At 36.5% G+C, this 21,792-nt stretch overlaps 2 protein-coding genes and 1 non-coding gene across 7 annotated transcripts in view; 1 reads left to right on the forward strand and 2 right to left on the reverse strand.

Moving 5' to 3' along the window:
- Positions 1-12,707, reverse strand: part of alpk1 (alpha-kinase 1) — a 31,674-nt gene extending 18,967 nt beyond the window's left edge. Inside the window, exons 1-9 of one of the 5 annotated variants that reach the window (XM_077227400.1) lie at positions 12,466-12,707; positions 11,664-11,767; positions 9,710-9,864; positions 5,351-5,549; positions 3,342-3,401; positions 3,175-3,261; positions 1,825-1,901; positions 1,600-1,695; positions 1,420-1,524 (exon numbers count right to left, since the gene is read on the reverse strand). In XM_077227400.1, the coding sequence (XP_077083515.1) occupies positions 1,420-1,524; positions 1,600-1,695; positions 1,825-1,901; positions 3,175-3,261; positions 3,342-3,401; positions 5,351-5,549; positions 9,710-9,864; positions 11,664-11,766 (882 nt within the window). In that variant the 5' untranslated portion in view covers position 11,767; positions 12,466-12,707. Of the gene's footprint in view, positions 1-1,419; positions 1,525-1,599; positions 1,696-1,824; positions 1,902-3,174; positions 3,262-3,341; positions 3,402-5,350; positions 5,550-9,709; positions 9,865-11,663; positions 11,768-12,465 lie in introns of those variants that run through there. The other 4 variants (XM_077227402.1, XM_077227403.1, XM_077227405.1 and 1 more) reach the window with 4 other exon arrangements.
- Positions 12,708-12,909: 202 nt separating this feature from the next.
- trnar-ucu (transfer RNA arginine (anticodon UCU)) lies at positions 12,910-13,000 on the forward strand. Its single transcript is given in 2 exon segments — positions 12,910-12,946; positions 12,965-13,000. It is a non-coding gene; the product is annotated as a tRNA-Arg (tRNA).
- A 676-nt stretch (positions 13,001-13,676) lies between these two features.
- Positions 13,677-18,626, reverse strand: LOC143736774 (putative C-type lectin domain family 20 member A). Its single transcript, XM_077227472.1, has 6 exons — positions 18,537-18,626; positions 17,738-17,797; positions 17,218-17,592; positions 16,125-16,460; positions 14,499-14,587; positions 13,677-14,120 (listed from the first exon to the last, which is right to left on the reverse strand). Exons 2-6 carry the CDS (start codon positions 17,790-17,792, stop codon positions 14,025-14,027), a joined length of 951 nt encoding a protein of 316 aa, XP_077083587.1. The 5' UTR covers positions 17,793-17,797; positions 18,537-18,626; the 3' UTR covers positions 13,677-14,024.
- Between the last annotated feature and the right edge of the window lie 3,166 nt (positions 18,627-21,792).

Genomic DNA, 21,792 nt, shown 5'->3' on the forward strand with positions numbered 1-21,792 from the left:
ATGTCAGGAATAACAGCACGCTGAACTGAGGTTCTGTTTACACGACACCGTTTTCAACTAAACACGTACAACTTTTTATGCATTTTGGCTGTAAGTTTATGCGACAACAGCGTTTTAGGCGCCTGAAAATGCAATTCAAAGTGCAAGTTTTTGAAAAAATGATGATGTCATGCACATGCATATTACATGTTCAGTGTTTCATCGCCATCTAATGGCCTGGCAGCAGAATACAGGGTTTTTTAATTGTTTTTGCGGTTCCATGTGAATGGGGATCGTTTTGACTTTGGTGTCGTCTGTACGTGGAAAACTGAAAGGAAAAACATCTCCGTTTTAAGCATATCATTGTGTAAACGTACCATGAGACTGTAGAACAGATTTAGCATAATAACAGAGCAAATGAGTGAACGGTGAATGAAAACAGTCATGCATATTTATGGTAGCTCATTTCCACCACATAAGAAAAACATTGTGCTTTGGTAAGTCATAACTATGACATAAAAAGTCATAATGAGATAAGTAACAAATTACAAAATGTACTTGCTATCATCATTTTGACTTTTTGTCAATTTCATCTAATAATTTATATTTTTTATCACAATTTATGACCGTCATAATCTTAGCCTTTAATCTCATAATCTTCATTTTTACTATATATCTCATAATTTATGACTCGGTATGTCATAATTTCAATTTTTTTTCTTAATCATGATTTAATGTCAGTATTTTGACTTTTTCGTAAATATGACTGTCATAATTGACATACTGTCAACTTGTTTACATACTTTTGATTGTCATAATTTTGACTTTTTATGTCATAATCTTGACCTTTTGTCAAAATTTGCAAAATTGCCTTTATACCTCATAATTATGAGACTTTTTGATGTATGACACAATTTTTATTTTTTGTCAATTTTGACATCTCAAAATTTGTACTTTTTATCTCAATCATGACTGGGACAATTAAAACTACATATAATTTTGACTTTTTGTCAATTTTGACTTCTAATTGACTTTTTATAATAATTATGACTGTCATAATCAATTTTGACTATATATCTCATCATTTATGACTCAGTATGTTATATTTCCAACATTTTATCAGTTTTGACTTTTTATCTCAAATCTTGACTTTGTTAATTTGACTTTATATCTCACAATTATGACTTACTATGTCATAATTGTGATTTATCACATAATATTGATTTTATTTGTGTCAATTTTGACCTCAAAATGTTGACATTTTATCATAATTCTGAACTTTTATCTCATAATTTTTATCTCATAATTTTTTTAATCTCATAATCACATATTTAAAAGATAATGAATATATGAATGTATAAAAAGGATATAAAATACTTTATGACAGTAAAGGGCAAACAGCTGTGTTTGAGGAATAATTGAGTTTATGCTGAAACTCACCACATTGGTCAGGACGTACAGAGACCCGTACTGACTGAACACGACGGCCATCTTAGCGGCCCGTGCCGCACACAGCAGACGATGCCGAGTCTCTCCCAGGAAACTCTGGAAGAGAGAGTACATCTGACGACGCGCTCAGCACTGGGAAAACCCGATTCAGGACATCTCAGACTGTCTTACCAGGTCAATATGTGGCTTTTCCTGAAGCGCAGTGAAGTCTCTGTCGTTCATGGAGGTCAGTATGTTGGCCAGGAGCCCGAGGGACGTTCCAATGCCCTGAAAACACCAACAACAACAGCCGCCACTGATTCAGAGTCAAGAGCGTGACTGGTGTTCACACACACACTTATGAGCAACAGGAGAGATAGAGGTTAACAGTGTTTGTAGTGTAAAGTGTGTCCAGACCTTTTTATCAGGTTGTGGAAGAGCGTAAAAGCCGATCAGAGACGCCCATATGAGTTCTGCGGCCTCAAGCCACAGACCTACAATAAACACACACATTACATGTACAGTAACACACACCCATTCAACCCACTTATGATTCAAACAGTCCTTCATTTTCACCATAATTTGACATGACTGTTCTCTTTATACTCTACCATTCAAAGTTTTTAATGATTCTGAAAGAGTCTCTTCTGCTCACCAAGGCTGTATGTATTAAAATCAAAAATACAGTAAAACAGTGAAATATTATTAATGTAAATCAGCTGTTTTCTATGTGAATATATAGTAAAGTTTAATTTATTCCTGTGATCAAAGCTGAATTTTCAGCATCATAACTCTAGTCTTCAGTGTCACATGATCCTTCAGAAATCACTATAATATGATGATTTAATGATCAAGAAACATTTATTATTATTATTATTATTAATGTTGAAAACAGTTCCGATATTTGTGGAAACTATTTTATTTTTCAGGATTCTTTGATGTTCAAAAGAACAGCATTTATTTGAAAAATAATATTTTGTAACATTATAAACATCTTTAGTAACTTTTGGTCGATTTAATGAATCATTGATGAATAAAAGTATTAATGTCTTTTAAAACCAAGTACATCAAGAATAAATGACCTCAACATCCTTAAAGCAAGACAGATTTATCTGAGAAGCAAAACTAAGACTATAAAATGTTTATTTTTCTCATCTTGCAAAATACTTAAAACAAGAAATGTCTAAAACACTATTTTCCTGAAGGATCAGTTTGTAATTCAAACACTTTATCAATAAAACTGAAACTCTACATTAAATAAATGTATCTTGCTTGAAGGTTGTGTAAATATTGTAATATCTCTCCCTCTCTCTATTGTAAATATTAGATTTTTCTCATAAAATGCATATAAATATCAATATCAGCCAATAATATGTCTAAGTAAGATGATATTTAAATGCTTAGTTTGATGATCTGTAGTTTTCAAACACAATGCAATGCAATACAATGATGATTGAAGATGAACAAATAAACCTTCATCAAAAGCCTGATGATCATATTTGACACTCTCAACTATCTATGATTTTTAAAATAAATAAATGATTTTAAAATAATTTTTAAAATCTATGATTTTTATAATAAATGATCTCAGATTTTGACATCAGAAAGACTCGTGAAGCTCGAGCTGTAGGAGGACGTTTGTACATTTACACTGAAAGACTTTTTCTGGATAAAAGTCTCTAATCTATCAATCAGACACAGAAGCACTGCAGGAGATTGTTGGAGTTTTGATCGTGTGTTAATCGTGTGTCAATCTCGAGTCCTCACCGAGAGTCTGAAGCACTTGTCCTCGCACCTGAAGACTGACGGCCTGCACCAGCGTCCGGTCACTGGTCTTCTGATACGTCCAACAGCCTGAAGAAGAGTAAAGCATTCGGAAACAACCCAGCAGAGATAGACAGATCAGGAGGGAGAGGAATGAAAGCAAACGGTACCTGTTGAAGCTTTATGACTGATCAGACTGCTGAGAATAAACTCGGCCTTCTGCAGTTTACCTGCAAAACCAGACAATCTGTCAAAGCTCAATCCAGCGAACAGGGATAACGTTCTCTCAACGTTATGAACAAACGTTCTTCCAATAACATTAATAGAACGTTCGTTCAATGTAAATGTTCTCAAAACGTTGGCACAAAACATTATACAGCTATTCATTGAGTATTTTCCTGAAACATTTGAGTTGGATGTTCATCTAATGTTTTCAGAACGTTCAGAGAACATTTAAAAGTAACATTCTGATTATGTTTGAAGAATGATACAATGTAATGTTCCCTTAATGTTCACATAACCACGGAAAAACTTTTTTGGAACGTTACTACTTTTTCAGATGGTTGATGAAATTTTCAAAAAACGTTCCCATTATGATAATATAACTGTGAGCAGCATTTAACAGGGTTCAAGCGTTTAAGGCCTTTAAGCATATGCTTAAATACGTAGATATTATGTTTTATTAAGCAAGCATTGTAACCACTTACATCATAGATGAAAAAAACAATTTACAGCCAATACTGGCAATTTACCATAGGAAATTAATATTTTTTAAAGCTTTTTAACGGTTATAGCGCCCTTTATGATCTGATTTCCTTACATGTTTGCATGCTTGTTTAGAATCATATGTCGCATGTGCTCAACTAATTTCGTGAAGTTCTGAGTTTTCATTTAGGAGTTACAGGCTTTTGTGGGCATTTGGCCACACCCATTTTCTAAATTACCCTGTTATAGCTACTCAAAGGGTAAAGTTCAACCTTTTTTTGATAATTATTGATCCGGAGTGTCCAGAGAATTGCACTGCGCTGGTTATTCAGATTGAGCAAAAAAACCTTGGACTAGTTCGAAAAAGCAGTTTTTTAAATATAATTTTGAATATTTAATGAAAGATTTGATTGACAGCAGTGGTTCTTGAGGCAAAGTTGTACAGTATGAGGAGATATTTTTACATGATATACATTTTGTGGGGATGTGTGAAACATCACGTGATTACAGAGGCGTAAATCCTGTTTGCACCAACTAGTGGCCGATTTGTTTCAAAATTCTTACAGGCCTCTAAGGCCATGAGTCGAACATGCCCACGAGTTTCGTTCCGATCGGCCTCCTTTAACCTGGTCTAATAGGTGCTCAAATTCATTGGCCGATGGTGGCCATGTTTTTCGAGATACGCCAATGTCCTCATAGACATACATGGTACCTCGGACCAAGACACTGCATGCCGAATTTTCAAGTCAATCGGACTAACAGTTGGGGGGTTATAACCATTTTCATGTTTATTTCCATGATATAGCGCCACCAAGTGTCCAATCGCCATGTTCGCTCTTACTGTGACCTCAGATTGAGCTCGTACATATGAGTACCAAGTTTGGTGAAAATATCTCATTTCGTTCTCGAGTTCTAGCTATTTTAGTAAAAGTGGCTCCGCCCACTTCGGACATTTTGCCACCCTTTAGCGACCGTGAATCAAAAATTAAATGCATGATTTAAACATATCAAGGGGATAGTTCAGTCAAAACTGAATTTTGTTTGCAGTGATCTAATCAGGACAAAAAAGATGATCACTAAAAAATCATATCACTACAGAATATTAATATTAGTTTATATGACTCATGATTTACAAGTCTTCTGAAAGTAAATAAATTGCCTTTTTGCCGAAAAGTTCTCGAAATTCATTCATGTCCATTATATTCAAATTTGTTTCCTGTTTCATCTCTTTTTTCACCTGCTGTCCAGCAAAATTTCTTTTTGCACTCGTTTGGTTTTGTTCGGGCGAAAAATCTAGGACTAGATTGCAAAAAGAAGGTTTTGGTCAAAATTCAAAATGGCGGAATTTTTTTTTTCAGGCGGAAATGAAATACAACATTCGGAGAACTTTCTCATAGCATAATGGGAACGTTATCAGAATAACATATTCTAGTTCTCTGGGAATACATACACACTCAAACGGAGTTGAGCTCACCAGTGTTCAGATAGACCCGAGCCTGTCTAATGATGACCTGGGGGGCGATGGGAACGTCTGGGTAACGTTTGTGCAACGCCTTAGCAATCTTCAGCAGGACATGTGATCCGTCCATCCAATACAGCAGCCGGTCGAGCAGAAACACGACGGCGACGGCCAACCGCGGCTTGCCAGATGTGATGCTGTCTCTGAGGAGTACCTGGAATCGCAGTAGGATTTAGATCACGCATTATTCCCTGGACAGCAACATAAGCCGCGTTTCCACCGCAGGAACTTTCCCGTGAACTAGGGACTTTGGGCTGGTACTCGGTGTGTTTCCACCGCAGGAACTTTCCCTGGGAACTAGGGACTTTGGGCTGGTACTCGGTGTGTTTCCACCGCAGGAACTTTCCCTGGGAACTAGGGACTTTGGGCTGGTACTCTGTGTGTTTCCACTGCAGGAACTTTCCCTGGGAACTAGGGACTTTGGGCTTGTACTCAGTGTGTTTCTACCGCAAGAACTTTCCCTGGGAACTAGGGACTTTGGGCTGGTACTCGGTGTGTTTCCACCGCAGGAACTTTCCCTGGGAACTAGGGACTTTGGGCTTGTACTCAGTGTGTTTCTACCGCAAGAACTTTCCCTGGGAACTAGGGACTTTGGGCTGGTACTCTGTGTGTTTCCACCGCAGGAACTTTCCCTGGGAACTAGGGACTTTGGGCTGGTTCTCGGTGTGTTTCTACCGCAGGAACTTTCCCTGGGAACTAGGGACTTTGGGCTGGTACTCAGTGTGTTTCTACCCCAGGAACTTTCCCAGGGAACTAGGGACTTTGGGCTGGTACTCAGTGTGTTTCTACCGCAGGAACTTTCCCTGGGAACTAGGGACTTTGGGCTGGTACTCTGTGTGTTTCCACCGCAGGAACTTTCCCTGGGAACTAGGGACTTTGGGCTGGTACTCTGTGTGTTTCCACCGCAGGAACTTTCCCTGGGAACTAGGGACTTTGGGCTGGTTCTCGGTGTGTTTCTACCGCAGGAACTTTCCCTGGGAACTAGGGACTTTGGGCTGGTACTCAGTGTGTTTCTACCCCAGGAACTTTCCCAGGGAACTAGGGACTTTGGGCTGGTACTCAGTGTGTTTCTACCGCAAGAACTTTCCCTGGGAACTAGGGACTTTGGGCTGGTACTCGGTGTGTTTCCACCGCAGGAACTTTCCCTGGGAACTAGGGACTTTGGGCTGGTACTCAGTGTGTTTCTACCGCAGGAACTTTCCCAGGGAACTAGGGACTTTGGGCTGGTACTCAGTGTGTTTCTACCGCAAGAACTTTCCCTGGGAACTAGGGACTTTGGGCTGGTACTCGGTGTGTTTCCACCGCAGGAACTTTCCCTGGGAACTAGGGACTTTGGGCTGGTACTCAGTGTGTTTCTACCGCAGGAACTTTCCCAGGGAACTAGGGACTTTGGGCTGGTACTCAGTGTGTTTCTACCGCAAGAACTTTCCCTGGGAACTAGGGACTTTGGGCCAGCAACTATAAAAAGCCATTATCAATGGAGCGCAGATATTATGAGTCACCATGGTAACAGCGCCAAACAAAAAGAGGAATTACTGTTATACAGTGTTGGGTGTAATTAATTACAGTAATCTAAATATTGTAATTTAATTAAAGGGATTACTCTTAATTCTTCTGTAATTTAAAATAAAATCTGATGTAATTACATTAAATAGGCTACTGCATAGACTATAGAACAATTTTGTATAAAACAATAACGTTAGTGGATTTAACATACATTTTTAAAATGTATATTTTTAATGTAACCTTCTCCCTCTATACACACTTTGGTCAATTCAAGAATAATTCATGCAATTGTATATAGTTAATTTGAAAGCATTAAAAGCGCAGTTTCTTGTCTCCCCTTGTATTGTTAAGTGGTTGAGTTTGATATGGGATTTATAAAGTAATTAGTAATAAGTAGACCAATACATTCTAGAGATAGTAATTATTACATTAACATAATTACTCTGTTGAAGATGTCATTTTTGTTAGTAATTAATTACTATTTTAGAGTAACTTACCCAACTGTTACAATATCAGAGGTGAAACTGGAAGAACAGTATGTTATTCAACCTAATTTTAATTTTCATGTAGGCTAGGTCATTAAAAGAACGTGGCAGCAGCTGAAAATGAAATATAAAAACATAATTCATGCTACCTGACTTTACAAACATTTGACATATTAAATAACTAAAAAGCATCCAGTGTCTAGCAGTGCAGGGAATTCCTGGAGGGACTTCATCATAGCCAGTCACTCCCGAAGATCCAAGGGCCTTCTTAAAATGTAAAAGGTCTATATATGTGTTATTTTTTATATAGGGTATTTTTGATATTTCCATTTATTTTACTTCTGGTTGGGTTTTTCATTGGTCCCAACAGATTCGGATGGTAATATCTGTCTTTTGGAGCCTCCTGTCCCAACAGAACCCCAGATAGTTGTAAGTAGCCTACTCAATACACCAGAAATTATGAAAAATAATTCCCCAGTTAATGAGTTATATAGACTTCATCTTATTAAAAACAGCGGTAAAAACAGCAATGAATGAATGTACCGAAAGAATGAATGAGGTGTTTAAACACCGCTTCCTCTTTAAAAAAGGGGAGGAGACCGAAATAAACTCTGGGTTTACGGAAGTAAACCTGCTCCCGACCAGGTTAGGTTCATAGAGTGAGTTACTATGGTTATTGACTCTGAGTATAAGTTACCTCTCTTTCAGAAACGGGCTTGACTTACCCTGCTCTCTCAGGTTTGACTTACCTCCCATTCTGAAACAGAAAACCCAGAGTTTCCCTCATTTCAGGGTTAACATACTCAGAGTTTTTACTTAACCTTCTTTCTGAAACAGGCCCCAGCTTAAGTAAGTTCAGTGATGTTTCATTTTTGTTTTAAAAAAGTTATTAATTTAGTTAATTTATATATATATATAGTCGCTCTGGAGAAAACCGTGATGTCATTGTCCAGCTCAGTTCAGTTCTCATATAATGGAGTCAATGCAGGCAGATCAATATTATTGTTGAATATTAAATTTAATGTTACATTTAACCCTCTGGGGACTAAGCTCTTTTTGGTCCGTTTTCTCTATTTTTACATTTGGGCTCATAAACTATATGTAATGGAGATGGAACACTATGTGTTTGGTATCTATGGATTCAGAAGACCCTAATCTACCATAAGCACGCATGTAATATGTTTATAAAGGAAGTATGAGTGAAAATGTATTATAAACTAGAGAATTTCAAAAACGGAAATTCAATTTTTGGAATTTATTTCTGAAAATCACACATCACACAACAATAGTGAACAGTTTTTGAACAAAAAATATATTTGTCAAAGCCTTTGCTTGACAGACATGTGTAATTGTTAAATAAAATGTGTAAAGAACAATGAAAATTTTAACTTTATTTACAAATAGTCCCAGGCGTTTTTCTTAGGAATGCTTAGAATTTTCTAAGCAATGCTTTCTCCTCGTCACTCTCCAGTAATTGTTCCAGAGCTTGTTCTACCTAAATCGTTTACTGCTTGCCATCAAAAAAGTGTTAAAACAATAAATAATTCTATAATTGTATGTGTATATTATAATTGTTCTGTCTCTCTCTCATATTTCTGTGTGCTCTCGCTCCGTAAAGCCTTGTTTATACTCGACGCGTCCGTTCGCTTTCTGTCGTCTCTGCCACTCAACGCTGTTTGCGTAATAGTATATATAGTACCACCCCTTGCACGGCTACAGAGTCCTCCTTGCTAGAATACGTCATAGTAACCTTCCTCTGATTGGGTAAGAAAAATATTCCTCCATCGTCAATTTTTCCATTGGTTGTTGCACGTGAATCTGCCAAACTACATCGATTTCACTGGCCTTTGACGTAGTGGTATTGCGCAACAAGGAAGTGTGTATGCAAGCCGGGTAAGTTTGTTATCACTGTTTTCAGCGGAATCTGAGGAAGACGGCAAAAAAGACCGCACATCTCTATCATTAATAGTTTTTAAGATAATGACACATTTGTAAAAGTATGCCATTTTGGGCGGTACCGCCCAATCCGTCCCAAAAGGGGGGTTAATGTCCCCAACTAAGCAAGCCAAAAGCCAATGGCAACAAAGGCGAAAAGGTAGCATATGCAAAATATGTTTTTTTTTAGTTTGTGATGTGTTGCCACTGCTCTAATATAATTGCCCCTTGTAGGATTAATAAAGTGGTTTACTTAACTTATGAGTGACAGCAACATAGTGTCGGATCCCAGAAACCAGATCCACCCCACAGCCCACGTGTTGAGTCCACGTTTAGCAGATGTGGGCCGGATCTGGGCCGACACTATGATTAATATATCCGTTATTACCAGTAACTGCGGCAGATGCTTCCCGACGAGGTCTGACGAGTTCATCTTGTCCTCAGACGTCACGGACTGTTTGTACTGCCATTTCTCCTCCACGAACGGCCACTTTCTGTCCGCCGCCTCCTGTAGGAGCGTGTGCAGGTCATCGGGAAACGACCCTGAGGGTCAAAGGTCAAGCCTTATTTAATAGGAATATGTCTTTCATGGCTCGGTGTTTTGTTTTGAAAAAGGATGTCAGGAGTGAGTTGGTATTTCACAATGAAGACTGGCCTTTTTTAAAATGATTAATTATTCTGCTTTATTTCCTAGACAGCAACATGGTGTCGGCCCAGATCCGGCCCACATCTGGGCCGTGGGGAATCCATGTGGGCATCATCTCGGCCGACACTATATTGCTGTCTGGGTTGTTTTAAACCCCAAATCAGAACATTCTTCATTAACAGTTATTAAGTTATTTGTAATATACAATGTCACGGTAAAAAAAAGAAAAGGAGCTTTAATGTTGCTAGCTACTTTTTCATAGTAACTAGAAGGGCAGTTTGACTGTAGTTTAACTACTTTAACTTATGAGTAGTCAAACTACGGTTTCAGAGTAGCTTCCCAACAGTATAAATAAAAACACTATAAAATAGTGATGGCAATTTAAAAACACTGCTTCATGAAGCTTTGAAACCTTTACGAATCTTTTGTTCCGAATCATTGGTTCGGAGTGTGTATCACACAGCCAGAGTCACGTGATCTCAGTAAACGAGGTTCATTACGTCAGAACGCTTCGAAACACTTCAAAATGTCAATGGTAATATATATTATTAATATATTATTATAATTATTAGTATATTATTATACTAATAATATAATTATTATTATAATTATTTTATAATTAGCCTAAATTTTGCAATACTTTGCGCTACAGTATTGGTATAATTGCGTGCGCAAAATATCTCCATACTGAACAGAATCGATTTTTTCCCCCACCACTATCTATTATTAGCGCAGCGGCCGTCAGCTAACTCTTCACGTCATGTCATCGCACTTAGCATCACAAAAAGAAACATACAAGAGGAAGATAAATGAATTAGGAATCATAGATCCATATGAAGCACCACAAGTTTACAGGCATTACATGTGTGGAATAACTTCCTGACATTGAGTTTGGTGAGATTTACAGCTATCTTATTCACTTCCGATCACGCTACACCGGGGCTTCATTAAAAGCATACAAAAGCTTAGCAGGCTATCGGTATCACGAGTCCGGATGGGTCAGCAACTCTTTGATTTGGACGCCAGCGGGGAAGGATTTTTCAATCATCACCGCAAAGGTTGGTCAATGTATTTTTATCACCAAATTATAAAATCGGCATAAAGATATTCCTTTTGCATGATCACGTATCTGATCGCATCCAACTGCACAGCATCGCTCGGGCATGATAGAAATATTTTGCGACGAGCTGTATTATCACCGGCGGGATAGCATTTTCTATTCAAGATGGCTGCTCCAAATGGCGTGACGTCCCTATATGCAAACACCATTTAAATGGGAATTTTGCATCCGATGACCCCTTTAAGGGCCTGTTTAGCTGAGCCACTCATAGAAAAAACAAAACACACCCTGACAATTGATAAAATAACATACAGACACTTGATAATCTTATTAGATGATTAGATTATTGCATTTGAAAGATTTTACTTTCAATAAAAAAAATTGCAATAGATGTATAAAAGGTGTTTTTATGCATGTTTGGCCCGGGTTTATGTTGCATTAACACTGTTCTGACCACTAGGGGTCCCCGTGGAGACGGTGTCAGATTGTTTAAGCCTCGACACAATACGGCACATTTGCTTCAGTTGTTTCAGTCTTGTATGAAGCCTCGATCTGCCACCACTACTATAAAACACTATAAATATAAAACAGATAAACTTGTATGTATAGGCCTGCCTGAGTGTTGTGCGTCATTACCGCGGGGGTGTGGGAGCGTCACGGTGTCGGTGTCTCCCTGTGGTCCGGTGACTGCGCGCTTCAGACACTCCTGGAGCAACAGCGACACCTCCTGGCCACTCATGCTGTTACACCAGGACCACACATCAGTATAATACAGTCATGCAGGAAGAATATCTCGCAATACTGATGTCTAGACCATTTCTGCCACTTAAGAAAACAATAATTATTCTTTGGTATGACGACATAAAATGTCACATTTATTACATAAAAAGTCAAAATTATAATATAGGCTACTAGCCATAACTATACGTTTACTTTTTAAAATGTATTATGAATTATGTGAATATATATTAATTTATATCGGAATTATGAGAGAAAAAAATAATAGTATTATAATTACGACTTGTCAAAAAAGTTTAAAAAAATCGTCATTTAGTCTCGACTAAATTATCTCGACTAATTAACTTTTAAGTCATATTTTACCTTTTTGTGTCATAATTTCGACATTTTAATGTCATAATTAATACTTTTAACAATTTTCACAATTTCTACTGTCATAATTTATATTTTATTTCAAATTTATATGATTTACAAAATCATGTTTTTTTTCTTATGCGGCGGAAAATTTGATTTTATATATGTATTTTTACAGTCGAGTGTAATCAAATATAAATCACTGTTTCATCATGTTTCAAACGTATTACTTTTAAACCGGTTTAAACTTTAAAACACACGTTCCACGACAAAACTATTCATTTTTCAACAAAAAGGAACGGGTAATAAACTACTTAAAGCAACATATGAATACAAATGTGTTTACCTTCAACAAACCCGACCGGTTCAGAGTCAAACACACGTCAACAAAACGGGAACTTCCAAAAATCCGCCCTCGTCCAGACCAGAAGTCCTTGCCGATACTTACATTTACCGTATTTAAGTGTACCATGTAATAATCGTTGTTTGTAACCCCTTTTTATTTGTTTATGTTAAGAAGTTAACAATGTAACATATCAATATCGGACCCGTTTCATGTTCCTGTAGTTTCCGTGTGACGTTGCCAGCGTCTCAGCCAATCACAGCACGCACTGGCGACACAAGCCTGGACGCAAACAACGCGGATCTAAAGCAACATGTAAGAGATTAATATTTCTTAAGTTACAGATCAATAAACATTTAACATACAAAAACTCAGAAAATACACAACTCGAGCAATACACAGCGATGAGCAAAATAATATGTGTAAAATTCGACTCCATCAACAGGTGGCTCCGTGGCGCAATGGATAGCGCATTGGACTTCTAGGCGAATCTAGTGAAGTGATTCAAAGGTTGTGGGTTCGAGTCCCACCGGAGTCGCACTTTTTAATTTTTTTTATTTTTATAATAAAACAATAATACTATAATGACCAATCTATACTAGTAGACTTATGATATTTAAATATATTAAAGCTTGGTTAATATTTGTTAGACACTAGCTCAAATGTCTGTTCCTGAACAATTGTGATTCTCTGTGCAATTCCTTTGCTGTTTCTATATTTGAATAAACACATCTGAGGCTTTATTAGCTGAACACATTCATGTGCCACAGCCAGGTCAAAAAAATTATCACTAAAGAAAAAATATATGACTCAAGCATTACAAGTCTTCTGAACCCAAAGGACAGACAGAAAGTAATTTGTCTTATAATAACATGGAAACGTTAAACAAACGTGTAATAACGTGGAAACGGATAATTTTTCAACAAAAAGGAAATTAAATTAAAATAAAATAAGCTAAAAAACATTAAAAAATAAGCTTAAAATAAAATAAGCAAAACATGAAATAAATAAAATAAGCTTAAATAAAATAAGCATAAAATGAAATAAAATAAGGCTAAAAATGAAATAAATAAAATAAAATAATTAAAATGAGCATAAAAAGAAATAAGCTTAAAATGAAATAAAATAAGATTAAATAATATATAGGTTATATATTTTACAAATTAAATAAATAGACAGGTCAAGAAATCAATCATTTATGAATTATGTTGATATATATATAATTTTTATTATTTTTTTTTTTTTATGCATACGTTCCCTGCAGGTCTGTATATCCCTGCTTAAGAATCCTATTCCAAAGTCAAACGCTATTACTACAACTCTATATTTACTAATTTTGAACAATAAACAAATAGTTAAGTACAGCATATTGAATATTTTACATATTAAAAAGAAAAAAAGCCCAGAATCACCAAGGTTACTGTACTGATGTAAGAGAAAGATTATGGTTGAGATTTAGTTTGAAGCACATAGAGGAAACTCTCTCTCTCAGCTCTATATTCTTGCTTCAGTATTTATTACAGTGTTCAGACAGAATCAGAAGCTCTGGTGGGACAGAGATATTAGGCTCTCGCTTGAAAGATGTTCCCGTTCGGCTGCTGTCTCCATTGCAGGTTTGACATCTCTGATACTCCCTGAGAGATCAGTCTCTGCTGAATCTGTGGAAACACACACACACACACACACACACACACACACACACACACACACACACACACACACACACACACACACACACACTCATGTGTGCTGGACAAATACTGCACTGATTCACGAGACACTTTCACAAACAAACCTGCCGTTAGTTAGAAAACAGCAACACTATACTCTGAAATTAATCAGCCTGTGTTGAGTCGTGAAGTCGGATTCATTTGAGAGGATCGTCCAGATGGTTCATGTACAGTAAACAAAAGATTCACCAATAACATAAAAGAATCACAGATTCATTTGAGTCCCTGAACAGCTGTTTTTGTGTGAATGTTGTCCTTGCTAAGTTCAAGAATAAAGATGAATTTATAAAGACGAGTGTCTCTCACCTCCTGGAGGATGGTCGCCTTCACATCAGGATCGTTCAGATTCTGATCCGATTCCAGCTCCAGTCTCAGAACCTGTTTAAACACTGGGACTGCGGCAAATACATGTTAGCAAAACAGTTACGACTGTAACTCTGGTTCCCTGAGAAGGGGAACGAGACACTGCGTCTTCGATGGACGCTATGGGGTCGCCACCAGTGTCTGAAGCATGTGTGAAAACACTCCAATCTGATTGGTTGGTGACACGCCGTAACGTCATCAGCGGAGTGCCCGGATGTACAATAATGCAGTGTCTCATTCCCCTTCTCAGGGAACCACAGTTACATATGTAACCTGAGACGTTTCCTTTGGAATAGGAACTCTACACTGCGTCTCGGATAGACGCTATGGGGAACCGATACCCACTCCACCAAGCCTGCCTCAATAGGTGAAAATATTTGTCATTTTTTTTGTTTCAGAAGGGTGCTCGCGAGAGCCCCCTTTGCGGTCACATACAGCAGACTTCTTCCCGACAGTCAAAGTTGCGTTACGTCACGAAAGTGCGGACTCGAAGGAAGACCGTGAGTTTTTAGGGTACCATTTACGACAGGGCCATAGTACACACACTTTCCTTACCTTCACCAACCAGATCCAGCAAATCGCTCAAGCCCGTGTTCAAGGCGCGAGAAAGAGTCAAACCTTTCTCAAAAATACTTGGTGAGTTTGACCTGTGATCGTAACGACTGAAGCCTCGGTAACACCCGTCACTTGCCCCTCTCTGTGCGGGCCTCGAACCCAGATCTCCGGCATGGGAGTCGGGCGCTCTAACGAGGCTAAAGACTGCAACCTCTAGTGTCAGTCGCAAGAGCGCCTCTTGAGATCAGAGGAGTGAGGTTTACTTGCACAGCGACTACTAGCTGGCCTCCGTTACACTAGCAATAAACACACAGGTCATGTGTTTCCTTAGATGTCAAAACCCTGGGACACTGAGGCCCACACTTCCTAAAACCCTTGCTTGGATTTTACATGATCCTGCCTTTACCACGTGTTAACTATAATAACGGCTCCTGAAGACAAAAAAGCTGATGACGAGCCTCTTATTCTTCCGAGTGCTACGATAATGACATCACGGACTGTCGCCAGCCAATCAGATTGGAATGTTTTCACACATGCTTCAGACACCGGAAACGCAGTCCATCCAAGACGCAGTGTTGAGTTACCATTGGAAAGGGAAACAGCTTCAAAAAATAGAAAACTGTGATCTATTCACTGAACTGTTCTTGTCATCCAAATGAGTCTTGCTTGCACACATTCAAACCTGCCTATACCTCAAGTGCGACATACATAAAATGTTTTTAGTTTGCACATGCAGTGTTGGGGAAACGCCTCTGCACTTCGATTTGTCTCAACATGAGGACAGGAGAGCTGTCAGTCAATAAATGGAAAAACAAAGTAACTTATTTGAAAAAGTTACTCAGATATTCTGTTGTAAATTTTAAAAGTAATGCGTTACTTTACTAGTTACTTGAAATATATTTATAGCCAAAAGAAATGTGAATTTTAAACCACGAAACTATCTTTATCTCTATCTTTATCTCTATCTTTATGGCTTTGCGTAGCTACACATCAGACATGGAAAAACACACTTACTCGCATAGCAGAAGAAAGGTCTAGGACTGCTGCACGTCTGATCGTCCCACAGTTTGGGATCCTGTAATTGTTGAGCCACACATTCTCCCGATCCATCCGGTTGATTAGAGGCCCAGTTCCTGAAGGAAGACGTATTGCTGTCGGACCAGACGAAAGGGTCTCGATAAAGGCCGATATATTTGACTCCTACAGGAATGAGTTTCTGGATCTGAAGGTTCTCGTCCGGGTTCCTGACGCTGACCAGATCTGTGTGAACCTGTCTGCAGTAACTCTGAGCTTCTCTCCACGACTTTAGCTCATTAATCAAGATGTATTTCTGTCCATTATAATTCTGACCTAAGAGATAAAAAAAGAGAAGAGTTGCATTTGCAGGAATCAACTGGGCTAACAACACCAAGTCATGGATTCAAAGTTTGGATTCCATGGATTCCACACGGCCCGGATGTCAGCCGGATCTGGGCCGACACTATGTTGCTGTCTGGTAATATATAGTATGTAATATAGTACCTACTCAGACAGTACGTGATTTCAGACGCACCAAAAAATCATAGGAGAACATTTTACCAAAAATACTAAAACCACTACATGGTGATGGAAAAAAAGTCAAATATGTCATATTATGTTCCCTCACAAATGTTTTATGTTCCTATGAGAAACTTTGCATTTGCCTGCAAATTGTTTGCATTCTCCCCTGAAACTTTGTGTTCACTCACCAAACTTTTGAGTTATTTGCATTAAAACACAACGTTTGCGAAACGTAAACGGTTTGCGAGTCTCCGTCTTTACAGCTTATTTTAGTCTTTTCAAATGTCATGTTTACTTCAATGTGTTACCTGCCATTTCTTTGTAATTAATTGTGAAATTTACTAGCAATTTACGAGTGGAAATTGTTTCTACACCAATTTTTTTTTTTTTTCTATCACAAAAAGTTTTGTGAGCGAACACACAGTTTCTCGGGGAATGCAAAAGTTTTGAGATATAATTTCCCCTCCCATCTTTTATTTATCTCCACCATAATGACTCTTTAGTGGCTTCCTAAAATAACCATCTACAAAAGTGCATAAATGTAAATGTAATACCAGTAATTCATTACCATTGTAGCATATGAAGGTCCGAGTCTCCTTACACGGTGTGTCACGAAGCTTCCCCTTATCATCCATTACTGAACAATATTCACCAGGTGTGTTAGTTGGTTCTCCTGGTCCCCAGTTTCTGTATTCAGTTTCTCCTTCCTTGTAAAACTCCTGATCGGACAGAGACCATTGCCACTCCTGGCTACTCGTGCTCTTCAGTCCAATCCAGGCGGATTCAGTGAACGTGAAGTCTTCAAGAGCAAAGAGCTCCTCCATCTCTGCCCGGCCCCACAGAGTCACCAGATCGGTGTAATGGTCTCGGCAGTGTCGTTGAGCCTCGTCGAATGCTTTGGTTTGATTCACGAAGTAGAAGGTTTTAGAGGGATTTAACGTGCCTTGAAAAATATATCATTTTTGGTTAGAATTGCCATTTAAAATTCAGATGCAAATACAATATATTTCGTGGGTCTCTACATACTTCATTAGGATGCAAAAATACCCTGAGCTGCTAACATAAAGTATAATAGTGTAATATCTCACCTATAACATAATATACACCGCAGCTCATGAAGACGAGAAGAAGCATCGGGTCCATGGCTCCTGTCAACAGCAAATAATGACAAACCAAGAACTCAAATAATACTCAAACTAAGTAAGCAGATTAAAAATATACCAATGAGGTCAGAAAAATAAACTCGTTTCCCTTTGAATTAAGTTTATTTGACTGAGATTTTTTCTTGTTTTAAGCATAAACTTCAGTTTTATTTTCATTTCACTTCATTTCATTTTGCTTCTCCAGTTATTGTATCTTGATTTAAGAACGCTTAGATCATTTGTTCTGGAAAACAAGACAGAATTCTTTTTAAATGAATATGCCCCAAAATTCTTGCAAAAAGTTGTTTTCTAATAATAATAATAATAAAGAAAAAAACAGTTTTCTGAGTTCATTCTTAAAACAAGTACAAATATCTGCCAATACCAATAGGGTCAAAAAGATAAACTTAATTCAAAGTGAAAACAAGTTTGTTGGCAGATTTTTGTTCTCATTTATCTACTTAATTTATGAAGTTTCTCAAAGACTTCAGTGTCATTGTGTATTTCCAGTAAATGCATCTTGATTTGAGAATGTTTAGACATTTGCATTTGTCGTTTGTAAGTCACTTTGGATAAAAGCATCTGCTAAATGAATGATTGTAATCACCAGAAGATTTATGAAATACGAAAACAAGCCTTAATAAAAGTATTTCTTCTGAGTTAACGTGTCTGGTTTAAAGCATGTTTAGATATGTTTACTGTAAAACGACATGTGAACTGCTGATAAGGCTTCAAAGCTTCTTACCTGTTGTGTTGAACTCTGAGATCTGATAAAGAACTGCTATTTTAATGCTGTCAGTGTTCTGGTTTTCTTCTTAATGACACAGACTGATTTTCATCAATTTGCTTGAAACATGAAGCCTTTTATTCAAAACACATTAAATGAGGCACGCAATGGAAAATTGTGACAGGCTGCATAAAGACTTCAATAATCAAGAAACATTTACTGAAGAGGCAAAATTACTTCTTGCTTTCTAAAAAAGTATCAAAATGAAGTGAGTTTGTGCTTAAAACAAGAACAAATATCTGGGAACAGTTTTATGAGAAGTGTTCGAGTTCTTAAGCAAAGAAACTTGTCTTCATATGTTCTCTTTTCTGAGATAACTGTCACCGAGTTTACTTGACTATATTACAATTAAATCCTAATCTAATCATGACAAACTATAAATCGTTGGAAAGATCTAAGACTCCTAAATAGATATTCTAGCACTGTTTTTTGTTACAAATTATGTAGGAACAGTAATAGAGGAATTTATGACAAGGGTGCACCTCAAAAAAATCTACATCATAACAGGAGTTCATGACCTTTGTCACAAAAAGTCGACGCACACACTTTTATTAATAGAAATTTTGGTTTTCATGCTAAAAGTTCATAATAAACCATATAATCTAGCATTCGTCAATACAAGTTTATAAAATAATATTATCCTCTAAAAATTATAATATATATATTATCCTCTAAAATATAATATTGTGTTTTATTATCGCCTTTTTTATTACATCATATATTTTAGTAGTTATCATAAATTAGGTATCATTTGAAAGCTTACAAACACAGAATTCATCCTATGAAACCCGTTTTGAAATTGGACGTTGTGTTACCATAGAAACGGTTCTCTAAATTCTTTTATCGGGCTATTGGGCGTCATCATGTTTCATAATTTATGATCAAAATCTTTTCTAATCTTGACAAAACACATATTGTCAGAAAGGTCTGAGTCCATATTTAGTATATCTAAGTCCATAAAACCAGTTCGTTTTTTTTTTTAAAGAAATGTCCCAGAGAAACACTGAGGTCAGTGAATTCTTCAACTTCGCTCGACTCAAAGCTTTGTTTCTGCTTGAATCCACTCAGAGGCGTTTTCATGATATTTGACTAAAGAGCTGATAATCCCGACTGGATCATCTTTCCTATAACAGCCAAATGATCTGAGAGAGAGAGAGAGATCGATGCTAGCTATATCATTCCTTAATCCTTAATCACTTCTGCCTGCATTATTCTTAATGTATTTCTGTTGTTGTTATTCTAAGTATTTAAATGTCAAATGAAATACTCCAGCCACTTTATTGCAGTGCACTCATTTGACATATTTTCAGCATCGTTATTGACATTACTATCGACGTTTAGTCAACTTGAAATGTGAAGTTGTATTAAGCGACAACTTGGATATTTGAGATATCTCAATAAGTTAATTGCGGCAAAGTTATTTAATGCAAAATTTTAAGCTGTGATAGCTAGGTGCAACAATAATTATAATAAGTAAAATAATAACATTCGTAAAGTCGAAAGTATCTTTGAGGCTGCAAATACAAATATTTAATGCAAGAAACTGAATTGAAACAATCACACCGATGGAAACACTCACATGCTGACAATTATTATTATTTACTTATGTATTTATTTTACAGAGTGATGTCAGATTTTAGTTTTTGGGTGTCTGTCGTTTTTCTTGCAGTGATTCCATAAAATAACCATTTTTAGTTCCACAAAGAAGCTTTCAGTGATCAGTTCTTAAAAGAAGCATTTTTTATTAGTGTGAAGAACATTTGAATGATCTTAGGAACCTTTAGTAATTCCATGGATGTTAAAGTTTCCTCATAGAACCATTGATGTCAATAAAGAACCTTCACTGTAAATTTAATATAAGCAGATTTCAGAAATATTATCACAACATGAAGATATCATAAAATGTGTATTTAATTCTTTTAACGTTAGCCGACTATATTAATGAACTAACTGATCTTAATTCTAAACACGCTACAAACTAGAAGTACTCTATTCAAGTTTGTTAATCGTAATATTTAATAGTCAAGTCAAGTCGCCTTCATTTAGCGCATTTAACAATATAGATTGTTTCACAACAACTTTACAGTGATAATAGGAAATTAAAGTAACAGAGATTGTTTTGGCTTTACAGCAGCTCTAGAATAAAGTTATGAAGTTATAATATTAAATAAAGTTATAATAATCTTTTGCCCTTAAAGCTCTTCGTTCATGCCTGTTGATCCGTTCTTCAGTTTTTGGAAAATCATTCCATCCGGATGTTTCCGCCAGGTTAACTTGACATCGGCTGCTATTCCCTGCGCTCGCAGAGTCTGCTGGACCTGAGGAGAGAAGTTTATAAACGTTACAGTTGTTTATGATGCATGGAAGACCATTTCTGCCTCATAACAAAACAAATAAAAGCTTTTGTGAATCATAATGACATAAAAACTCAAAATTATGGCATGAGTAATAATGATAAAAAGTCAAATAATTATTATTGTAATTATAACATTAAAGTTTAAATTATGACAAATAGTAAACATTATGACATACTAATTTAAAATTATGACAAACTAATTTGAAATAGACATAAATTATGACAAAAAGTAAAGTAATTTCTACTTTTAATCTCATAATTATGAATTTCATAATTATTATTTCATTCATTTGAATTTTCATATCTTATAAAGTCAAAATTTTAAAACATTTTGACAAAGGCAACGTTTTGATATACTAAGTTGAAATTATGACAAAGTCATAAAATCATTCATGAAATTATGACATTCATAAGTACAACTTTTTATCTCATAATTATGAATGAGTCATAATTATTAATTAATATGTCATAATTTAGAATTTATATACCATAGTTTAAAAATTTTGTCATATATTCACCTTTTCTCATAATTGTGGATACTACATCTGAACTGAGCTGGACAATGACATCACTGTTTTCTCCAGAGCGGCTATATACTGTATATATACTGTATACTGTATATATATATATATATATATATATATATATATATAAATTAACTAAATTAATAACTTTTTTTTAACAAAAATGAAATATCACTGAACTTAATTAAGCTGGAATATGACGCTATTTTATTCTGGAAACAAACTGTGTTGCATTATTTTCCTGTTTTCTCTGTAAAACTGCTTTGAAACACTCTGTATTGTAAAAAGCGCTGTATAAATGAAGGCGACTTGACTTGACTCACCTTCTTTAACA

The sequence above is a fragment of the Siphateles boraxobius genome, unplaced genomic scaffold (genome assembly GCF_051911475.1).
Source record: "Siphateles boraxobius isolate OS27281-9 unplaced genomic scaffold, OSU_SipBor_1 130, whole genome shotgun sequence".
Lineage (NCBI taxonomy): Eukaryota > Metazoa > Chordata > Actinopteri > Cypriniformes > Leuciscidae > Siphateles > Siphateles boraxobius.

Bases quoted from the DNA above. Each gene is read 5' to 3' on its own strand.
- LOC143736774 (XM_077227472.1), bottom strand. From the start codon at position 17,792: ATGGACCCGATGCTTCTTCTCGTCTTCATGAGCTGCGGTGTATATTAT. The intron at 16,461-17,217 runs GTAATGAATTAC...TTTATCTCTTAG, and splicing joins GACCTTCATATGCTACAATG to GTCAGAATTATAATGGACAG. The intron at 14,588-16,124 runs GTAAGTGTGTTT...TATTTGCCGCAG, and splicing joins ACCTTTCTTCTGCTATGCGA to TCCCAGTGTTTAAACAGGTT.